This window comes from Coregonus clupeaformis, chromosome 37 (assembly GCF_020615455.1).
Source record: "Coregonus clupeaformis isolate EN_2021a chromosome 37, ASM2061545v1, whole genome shotgun sequence".
In the NCBI taxonomy this organism is placed as follows: Eukaryota; Metazoa; Chordata; class Actinopteri; order Salmoniformes; family Salmonidae; genus Coregonus; species Coregonus clupeaformis.
Window position 1 is genome coordinate 12,658,136 of NC_059228.1, and position 11,129 is coordinate 12,669,264.

At 41.4% G+C, this 11,129-nt stretch overlaps 1 protein-coding gene and 1 long non-coding RNA gene across 2 annotated transcripts; one reads left to right on the plus strand and one right to left on the minus strand.

Annotated features, from left to right (window-relative positions):
• Positions 1 to 705: 705 nt before the first annotated feature.
• Positions 706 to 7,583, minus strand: LOC121553420 (elongation of very long chain fatty acids protein 6). Its single transcript, XM_041866516.1, has 4 exons — positions 7,321 to 7,583; positions 3,400 to 3,531; positions 2,529 to 2,680; positions 706 to 2,282 (listed from the first exon to the last, which is right to left on the minus strand). The coding sequence occupies exons 1-4, from the start codon at positions 7,416 to 7,418 to the stop codon at positions 1,846 to 1,848; spliced, it is 819 nt and encodes a 272-aa protein (XP_041722450.1). The 5' UTR covers positions 7,419 to 7,583; the 3' UTR covers positions 706 to 1,845.
• Positions 7,584 to 8,037: 454 nt separating this feature from the next.
• Positions 8,038 to 9,599, plus strand: LOC123482731. The gene is made up of 3 exons (XR_006657902.1): positions 8,038 to 8,335; positions 8,453 to 8,591; positions 8,740 to 9,599. It is a non-coding gene; the product is annotated as an uncharacterized LOC123482731 (long non-coding RNA).
• The last annotated feature ends 1,530 nt before the right edge of the window (positions 9,600 to 11,129 follow it).

Here is an 11,129-nt window from a genome sequence, read left to right on the forward strand (position 1 = left end):
GGTTTATTTAGAGGGTAAGTTAGTCAGGATGATATCTATGAGGGTGCCCATGTTTACGGATTTAGGGTTGTACCTGGTAAGTTCCTTGATAATTTCTGTGAGATTGAGGGCATCTAGTTTGGATTGTAGGATGGCCGGGGTGTTAAGCATATCCCAGTTTAGGTCACCAAGCAGTACAAACTCTGAGGATAGATGGGGGGGGGGGGCAATCAATTCACATATGGTGTCCAGGGCACAGCTTGATGTGAGGCCTGAGGCAGTTGCCTCTTCTGCCTAATGGTAAGTCTGCCACTGACTGCTCCTACACCCTTTGGCAACTACTTGCTTGTTTACCAGGGTTATAACAAATAATCAAATAAAAAGATTCCAAAACAAGACAGCTTTATTTATAATACATTTCAAACATTACAACACATAGTACATCATGACACTTAAGTTCAGGATCACAGTAGAATTTATAGGCTGGAATCCATTTGCTCAATATTGGCAAGACCTACAGATGAGAAATTGGACCATCATCTTGACATAGGGTGACTCAGCATCATTTGGCACATTAACGTAATACATTTAGCTGCACATTTGAAAAAAATCAAAATGTAAACATAGCATTCAAATTCCACTAACAATTAGTGGTAGAAAGAAAATGGTATTGAACTCTGAGCAAGGTAAAAGTACTTCAGTAACCAACCCCCCCCAGTTGTTACAGGTATAACATCTTGAGTTTGCTTTTTAAGGGACTAACCTGTAAACATGCATAATCCCTTGAAGCTGTAAATTAAGTTAAATAATATGCTTGAATAAATACAGAACTGAATTAACAGCAAGACAAATAAATGTAGTCATGTCAACATACCAAATCAGTGTCCAGCTACTTAAAAGCACAAAACATTCCCTTTCTAAAACAGGTCTTAACATGTATTTTATTTTATGAGGTAGAGGGAGACAAAATACCTGACACTCACAACAGAACATACTTTTTAGTTAGGAATTCCACTCAATACACAGCATTCTCACCAGAAAGTGACAAAGTGAAACCAAAAACCACTCTGATGTATCCGAAAAAAGCAACATGGTATCTCACATCCTAAGAGCACAAAAACAAATAACTATGCATCATATCTGGTGCAAATAATTAACAATTGTTGAGTGAGACCAAAGTTCTGGCACCATTCCAGCTGCAATCATATGAATAAAACGTGTATATTATATGAGCACCACAAATAGCTGCTTTCAGGGGGATTCCCTCGAGGCAGAGCACAACTACACCTCCGTTCAAATAAGTGACCAAATACTGTATCTCACAGGGTACATTTTGGGAACCAGTTCAGAAATACAGAAGGCCTACACCCAAGAGACTGTTACAGTGAGATATGCTGGTGTAGGCTAATCCAAGGTAATTAATTAGAAATTCCAAATATTGGGGTTGGGCATGGGCATACCAGCTATACGCCCTCTTATTTGGTCCATTGACAAGTTGAGAAGAGCACCATGGAACTAAAATGAAAACCAGTCACACCGGTTGGAACAGAAACTCTCAGGGGGTGCCATTACATGTGCCTGTTGGAATGCACAGATTGGAACTTCTGATACAAAGAGCAAAAAAATCATGCAAGGTTAAAAACCGATGAGGCAACATCTTCATGAAAAAAATCCTGTAAACTGTAAACACTTCAGACTGTGTAGTGTGGCAGTCACTCGACAGGTTCAGAAAAAGAGAGCAAACAGTTCACTGCTGGTAAACTAATGGCATAGGGTGTAGAGAATGGACAGACTTATTGCTGACATCGTTGCAAAAAGCTTAAAATGGCCCTGTCAGGGCAATGCAGCAATCCCTCCCCCCACAACTTAGTCGGTCTTGGAGCTCTTGCCAGTGTTACTGCCTTTGCCTTTCAGGTAGGTCTGATAGAAGAAAGAGGAGAAGAGGACCAGGTAGCTGAGGTACATGAGGGAACTCCACACAATGTTGTTCAGGTAGGAGTGGCAGTCCCCCTCCTGCATCCAGCGGTAGACCAGCCAACTGACCGTCAGCCCCATGGCCATCTGGGCGATCTGGAAGGTGGTGATGACCACGGCAAAGGGGCGTGGCACCCGGTAGCCGGTAGCCCGCACTGCGTAGTAGCTGTACATGAGTGCATGAACAGAGTAGTTCATGGTCATGAACCAGCCGCCTCCAGCCACCTGGTCCTTGTAGGAGTACCAGGAGTAGAGCAGCACAGTGACGTGGTGGTACCAGTGCAGGAAGATCAACCGCTGCTTACGGAGCACGATGAATGCCGTGTCACCTGTGGAGACCATGGAGAGGACATACTTCAGGACCGGCAAAGTCATGGTCCCAGTCATGGTCCCAGTCATGGTCCCAGTCATGCAGACAAACATTTACTGCATATCTTCAATCAACGTCAAAGCATGGTTTACGCACAAGAGAGACCAAGTAATATGGTTTGCCATAAATGAATTAGACTCATGGTAGGAGTGGACAAAATGCCAAGTTCAGACAGATGACTGCTAGTTCCAATCCCGGTTCTTACCCAGTTCCGGGGCTTTGCTCAGGACAAAGGCATAAGCCCAGAACTTGCTCACAGGCCCATTGTAGAAGCTCTGGTCACATATAGACTGTCTGAAACCACTGGTGGAGAGGATATACAGCATGTACCATCCTGTTCGAATTGCTCCAACGATACTGCAATTAAGAGAGAAAGAGTTAAGCATTGCACTAGAGGGCAAGTGACAAAATAATCTAATCCAAGTGACATTAGCATTGCATCACAGCCTTGCACACAAGAGTATTTCACAGGGATGGTTTGTTGAGACATCACATTTTAGAAGGTTTTGTTTAAGGAACTCTGACCCACATTGACCACCATCCCATTAGCCAGAAAGTTAAACTCAAATATAACACCTGGCTGACACAGAGGGCATAGCTCGTGAGAATAGGCAGCCCTCCAACAATCAGGCTTAACCTCAGTTTGTGACATCAGTACACCGGTCACATTACTTTGAATGGAGAATTACTGAGAGCTGACATGTGCTAGAGTGTAAACCTAACCTTCTTTTAAAAAATGAAAGCCCCAGAGACATGATTACTGTAGGCGAACAGACCACTGCAAATTGAACCCAACTAATCCCCAAAATAAATTGTATTAAAAAATAAATATTTTCCTACCTTGATTACATTGAGACAATCATGTCTCTTTATTTGTGGGAATACTTGGAAACAGATTTCCTAAATTAAACCAATTTTTTGCTGAATTCCTGGTGATTTGACAGGCTTTTTATATAAAAATTTTTTTATTGTGGGACGGTTTTGGCCCACCAGCCACCTGTTGCGGACCCCTGTTGTACATCTTCCATTCATTCAAAAGTCAGAGGCAAATGTGGGTGTTCTGTGCTTTAACTCACCTGAAGATGGCCAGGCTGAGTGACCACAGAACCAGTGGCCTGCGTAGATTAAGTTGAGGCCTCTCCTTCATGAGATGTTGGCCTCCAAAGACCAGAGCTGCATACAGGCCACAGTACACAAAGGCCTTGCTCCTGATGAGAGAAAAAAACAAATCAACCATGTCTGTCAGTTTCCTTAGATTGTGCTCATGACGGGCAAGGTTACTCAGCTGCAAAGGTATTTCAGTGATTGAGCACAACCTAAGTCTTTGCTGAAGTGACATTGTCGCATACCTTTACCATAAATAATTCTGTATTTAACATGACACACCCAGCTTGCTATGGTGATAAGTGAAATGTAGGCCTATTGACTAAAGCAATCTTGCCTGACGACTCAAACTGAAGTCTTCCGCTGCTCTGTTCGCTACATACTTGTCTGAGACTGCCATTGTTTAAGTCATTTGTTGTGACGTCAAAATGAGGGGTTTGTACAAAACAAAGTCATCAGCAATTGGATCATCTAATCAATCGGAGTATCAAATGCAATGACGAATTTTCCAAACGCCAATTCACCCATGCGTGTTATAGCTCTGGCCCAACCCATCGGCTTCGGGGACCAATCAGGTCAGAATGTTTGCAGATCCATACTCATCGCAGAGAAGAAACTGTGGGAGTGGGATCATTATGCCGATTATGTTGCAACAGAAACTTACTCCAAATGGAAAACGCAAATGAGAGTTTATATTGGACAAATTTAGGTAGGTCCCTCTCCATTTCATTTGCTTCCGTAATAAATACACTCCAGGCAAAAAGCAAACAGCCCTATAGCCACTTTAGTTTATATTCATAGCTGCAGGAAGTAGGGGTGCTGAAGCACACCCTGTAAAATCAGAATAAAATAATAATATTTTCACAAAAGTAGTGCACTTGGCCTTTACTAGTATTAGCGGACGATAGATGTCTGTAGCACAGGCAACAACAAAAAATATCAGCATCTCCACTTTGGCAAAAGAGGTAGCTGTATAATTAAGAACAGTATCTTGCAGGATTCAGTGGTTGGAATTGTATGAGTTGTTGCCCTGTCCCTTTCTCTGTGATGGATCCAGAAAGAACAAAACGGTTATGGGCAAAGACAAAACAGCCACATCAAATTGAATATTTTTCTTGATCAAATGTCATGGAAAACCACTTTTTGTGCAGTACTAATTTACCATCCTTACAAACAACTTAAACGTAAATGTACATAGGCTTGTACCTGTGGACTTTCAATCACCATGATGAAAAACAATGTACAATACTACCCCAACCCAAACTACTTCCCGTGGCTATGTTGATAGTAGCTTGCTTGAAAAGAAGGTAAGTAAAATTTTTGTTTAAGAAACCATTACAATCTTTCTCTCTGCAGTCTAGCTGACTTTATTTTTACTTTTCTACTAGAAAACCTGAGTAAACCACTACTAGATGTGGAAATTCTAATTTCAAATGTCAAGGCAAGAAAATAATGTGGCTGCTATATGAATAATGTGTTAAAGTACAGGTAACTGCCAAAATAAAGGATAATATGGTGTTGGGCCACCACAAGGCGCCAGAACAGCTTCAATACGCCTTGGCATAGATTCTGTCTGTAACTCTATTGAAGGGATGCGACACCATTCTTCCACGAGAAATTCCATAATTTGGTGTTGTTGTAAAACGCAGTCTCAGGCACAGATTTAGAGTCGCCCATAAGTGTTCAGTTGGGTTGAGATCTGGTGACTTAAACCCCCTACACGGCTTTGAGACCCCTCTTTCAAATTCACAGATCTCTTCTTCTAGCCATGGTAGCCATTTTTATACATGACCTAAGAATGATGGGATGTTAATCGTTTAATTCACTCAGGTCTCAGATAAGACGTAACATAGTAAACGTATATCCAGGACACTGAAATTAGTATGACATGTTACTTTTGGTATGTTACATAAGACAGAAGGTTACTTAAGACAAAAACAAAAGGAGGGTAGTCGCGGTGGATGTATAACATGAACATCTAGCAACCCAAAGGTTGCGTGTTCAAATCTCAGACAACTTTAGCATTTTAGTTAATTAGCAACTACACTGAACAAAATATAAACGCAACATGTAAAGTGTTGGTCCCATGTTTCATGAGCCGAAATGAATCCCAGAAATTTTCCATACGCACAAAAATCTTATTTCGCTCAAATTTTGTGCACATCCCTGTTAGTGAGCATTTCTCCTTTGCCAAGATAATCGATCCACCTGACAGGTGTGGCATATCAAGTAGCTGATTAAACAGCATGATCATTACACAGGTACACCTTGTGCTGGGGACAAATGGCCACTAACATCTGCAGTTTTGTCACAACACAATGCCACAGACATCTCAAGTTGAGGGGGCGTGCAGTTGGCATGCTGACTGCAGGAATATCCACCAGAGCTGTTGCCAGATAATTTTATGTTAATTTCTCTACCATAAGCTGCCTCTAAATTGTTTTAGAGAATTTGGTAGTACGTCCAACCCGGCAGACCACGTGTAACCGCGCCAGCCCAGGACCCCCACATCCAGCTTCTTCATCTGCGGGATCATCTGAGACCAGCCTCCTGGACAGCTGATGAAACTGAGGAGTATTTCTGTCTGTAATAAAGCCCTTTTGTGGGGAAAAACTCATTCTGATTGGCGGCAGGTAGCGTTGGGCCAGTAACCGAAAGGTTGCTGGATCGAATCCCCGAGCTGACAAGGTTAAAAACATATCTGTTGTTCTGCCCTTGAACAAGGCAGTTAACCCACTGTTCCCCTGGCGCCGATGACGTGGATGTCGATTAAGGCAGCCCCCCTCACCTCTCTGATTCAGAGGGGTTGGGTTAAATGTGGAAGACACATTTTAGTTGAATGCATTCAGTTGTACAACTGAGTAGGTATCCCCCTTTCCATGGCTGCGCCCTTGCCCAGTCATGTGAAATCCATAGATTAGCCTAATGAATTTATTGATTTCCTTATATGAACTGTAACTCAGTAAAATCGTTAATTGTTGCGTTTATATTTTTGTTAAATGTATGTATGATTATTTAACAGATACTGTAGATGTGAGCGAAAATAGCTGTAAGTAGCAGTAGAAGTATTGTTATTCATTAGTTCACGCAAATTAGGGTAGGGATGGTAGGGGGGAGGGAAAAGTATAGAGAATATTTAAATAAAGGAGATTAGAAATTATGCAAACAATTAAATTGATAGAACCTACAATATTGGCTGCACCCCTGCCCAGTCATGTGATATCCATAGATTAGGGCCTAATGAGTTTATTTAAATTGATTGATTTCCTTATATGAACTGTAACTCTGTAAAATCGTTAATTGTTGCATTTATATTTTAGTTCAGTATACTTAACATGTTAACTAACCCTTCCCTTAACCCTTTTAGCTAACCCTTCACCTAGCACTTTAACCTAGTTCCTAACCCATAGCCTAGCTAACATTAGTCAGCTAAATAACATTAGCCACCTAGCTAACATTAGCAACAACAAATCGGAATCCCTAACGTATCCAAATTGTAATTCGGCACATATCATACAAAATGGATGGACATCCAAATTAATACATGCCATACGAAACTTAACAAAACGTTAAAAAATTGAGTGTCTCGGGCTTACTTACAGAATAATACGAAATACTACGAGACCAAGTTGGTGTGGAAGAGACCGCTTTCAATATACTTTGTTTCCCTCATTTGTTTCCTTTATTTTGGCCGTTACCTGTAAATCGTATAATATGTGTCTTAGGCTGTCTCTAACTGTGTTGTCTAATTGTCATGACAGACGTGACACTGCAGTTTATGAAGTGATGAAGGGCTACACCTGACCAGGCTGTCCTGTTCGACCACAAGAGCAAGGTGAATTCATAATCATTTTGAAAAACAAACCATGTGATAACATAGCCTACTCACTCACCAGTTTTCCTGCATCCATTCGATAGCGACTCGCTCGTCGAATTGCTGTTCGAAACCATATTCGGAAAGTGGTACTTCATGATATTCAGTCTCATTCATTTTCGATCTTGCGCTCTCTCTAAAAGCTTTAACAGAACTAGGCTATGTAGAATTTATTATCTGGGATTTAAATCCCCAGTAGATGCCTACCTAATGTTTGCTAGATTGAGCCTAAGTACACGCGTACAATCGTCTTGCTCACACCTCATTTCAATTACGCACAAATATAACCTTGTTATATACGGTCGTGCCCTGCCCTGCCCTCTCTCGTCTCACTGTCGGAGGATAGGCTACTTTGGGAATTTTGGTTTCGACCGAGGTCATAATAAAATGATTAACATAAGGAAAACTCACAGAACCAACACGTCTCAATAGCCTATAATTTATTATTCAGGTAACTTTGTAAGTTACACATAATTGCTTTGAATCTGCGAAAATGCTGCTGCATGGGGCAGCCACAGCAAAATGTGCCTTGGACATAATTTTGCTACATTGCTAGGATAGATCTGAATCTGTACAAACGCTTTGACACAACAGGGCAAAACATAACCTGGCAACCCCGCAGCATTGACGTCATAAATAGAGATGACAGTTGGTTATTGCGTCAACGGGCAAGTTAGGCGCATAAAATAGCTCCAGAATGTTCCATTTCCAACTAGTCAGCTATAGTAGTTTGAGTTGTAATGTTTACTCCTTGTATTTGAAAATTAGGCTATATTTTAAATCAAAATGGCACAGCACGACCACAAGGAAGGGTGCAACATAAAGATTGTATTTGTGGCCTTTATTTTCTTATTTTCTATCTCATTATGCCAGTTTATGCAAAGCCAACTCCTACAAATGTTTTGGCTTCATCTTCAGCTGGAGCACAATACTTTGATCTACCCTGTTCAGAACAACCCAGATGTTACAACCCTGAAACCAATCAATTTTTTTAACACATTTTTGGGGACAATTTGAGAGTTTACTGGTGAACGGTGAGACAGGAATCGCAAAGTTAGCCTAGGCGTAGCGTTAACAGAGTGAAGTCAGAGAGGCAAATGCCTGAGCTTGAGTTGTGGCAACATTCAACGTTTTTATCTGATTTCCCACAGATGGTAGACCAGGTAATGTGGACCAGTTGACTGACTAAAGGATATCCTGGACCCTACACAAATGCTAAAGACCCCCAGGGGCTTGTGAAGGCCCTAATTTATGTTCTACAGACTTTCAAGAAGCAAACAACATCACATGGTGAATTGCCCTTTATTCCTTTCCTACTATTTGCCCATTAACATTAACATTTAAATGAAAACTATGTGTAAATATGTGAACGTGTGAATTTCACATTTGTGAATTGTGAAATCCATTGTGAAAGATTTTATATTTTGTTCTGATGCAGGTGATGATGACATCTTCAAACTGTGGGGAAAAGCTCAGAGTTTCAATTAAATCAATCCCAGAGTCAACATATTGACAGACCCCACTTACTCCGAGCCACTTGTGAAAGTTAACTTGATTTTGGGACTCCTTTTCTAGGGCTTTATCGTGATAGGTAGGTACATAACATTTGACTGTCTTTTTACTGTATGGAAATGTATTGTTCTGCTTCATCAGTTGATATTGATGTCAATATAATGTAGAATGTTCTGCTCTGTATGTTAACATGAGCAACAGCTGGGGTATGTTGCAGCTACAATGTTATCATGTTTGGTCTGTGCATTGTCTGGCACTGAAGTCTGTATTTTACACCAGTGTTTATCTATGACTTTGTTCGAGTCTCCAAGGAGGCCAGAAGGAGATCTGATGCTCTAGCTGAAGAGAAAACAACCACCCCCTGTTGAACCACAGTCAACTTTATCCAAATGTACACTATGATACCTTACTCTGTGTGGCGTTAACTTGCTTGAATATGTGATCCCTGGCTAAGTTAAGTGTAAGCTATACTGACTGCAGGGTCTCACGTTCTGTTGTAACAATGACCCCCTTTAGATCAGGAGAGCATCGCTTCATTGATTCGTTTGAAAAATACATAATCCACAGCTGATGATTTGGAGGCGAATTTCCCCAAGTTTACATTATTTATTTTGTTGACGTCACACAATGTGTTGTTTGTGAGATGCAATAACAGTAGTAAAAAAAAAAATCTAGATGGAGATAAAGAAGAAGCTGTACATCTTTGTATGAGTCTGCTTGTTTAAGTATGTTTCAAATTTTTGTTTCGTTGTTCTGTAGTACGAATCTGAGTCAACTGTACAATTTGCAGACTCTACAAAAGCAAAGAGTGCTGTCAGCCTTAGAGAGTAGGAGCCTCTGCCTAGTGAGTTACTGTAGATAGATCACACACTGTTTTGTTACTGAGAGATTCATGGAGTTTATCTTTAGGTTGAGGGTTTTTCAGTGTATAAAACCGTGATGTACTGACCACAATCACACCAAACATTCAAATCAATGTATAGCTTGTTTACAGATATGCAGTACTCAGATGTACAACATGAGTTAAACGAGGTTCTCAGTCTGCATAGGTGGTTCATGGTGAAGATTTTGCTCTTAGCCTAGATTATTTATCATATCAGTTCATATGGCGATTCTAAATGTATTTTGTCTGTATTTTTCCCCAGAGTCTCAGCTGATTGATGTTTGCATCAACTGAGGACCACGTCTTAAACCCAGTGATATTTAATGGAAGCGACAGAAATCAAATCTCCAAATAAGATCGTTGACACTGGCACCTTTGAAGACTTTCTGTCTTGTCACTTCAAATCAAATCAAATCAAATCAAATCAAATCAAATTTTATTGGTCACATGCGCCGAATACAACAGGTGCAGACATTACAGTGAAATGCTTACTTACAGCCCTTAACCAACAGTGCATTTATTTTAAACAAAAAAAGTAAAAATAAACCAACAACAAAAAAAAGAGCAGAAGAAAAATAAAGTGACAGTAGGGAGGCTATATATACAGGGGGGTACCGTTGCAGAGTCAATGTGCGGGGGCACCGGCTAGTTGAGGTAGTTGAGGTAATATGTACATGTGGGTAGAGTTAAAGTGACTATGCATAAATACTTAACAGAGTAGCAGCAGCGTAAAAGGATGGGGTGGGGGGCAGTGCAAATAGTCCGGGTAGCCATGATTAGCTGTTCAGGAGTCTTATGGCTTGGGGGTAGAAGCTGTTGAGAAGTCTTTTGACCTAGACTTGGCACTCCGGTACCGCTTGCCGTGCGGTAGCAGAGAGAACAGTCTATGACTAGGGTGGCTGGAGTCTTTGACAATTTTGAGGGCCTTCCTCTGACACCGCCTGGTATAGAGGTCCTGGATGGCAGGAAGCTTTTCCCCAGTGATGTACTGGGCGTACGCACTACCCTCTGTAGTGCCTTGCAGTCGGAGGCCAAGCAGTTGCCATACCAGGCGGTGATGCAACCAGTCAGGATGCTCGATGGTGCAGCTGTAGAATTCTTTGAGGATCTGAGGACCCATGCCAAATCTTTTTAGTCTCCTGAGGGGGAATAGGCTTTGTCGTGCCCTCTTCACGACTGTCTTGGTGTGTTTGGACCATGATAGGTCGTTGGTGATGTGGACACCAAGGAACTTGAAGCTCTCAACCTGTTCCACTACAGCCCCGTCGATGAGAATGGGGGCGTGCTCAGTCCTCTTTTTTTTCCTGTAGTCCTGTAGTCCACTTACCCCCATACTTACACTGACTGCTTAACAGTTTAATGCAACCCTCAGGTTTCAACCCTTTAGGATAGACCAGTGAGGAGACAATACTTGCAGGCATAATGTACGTGAG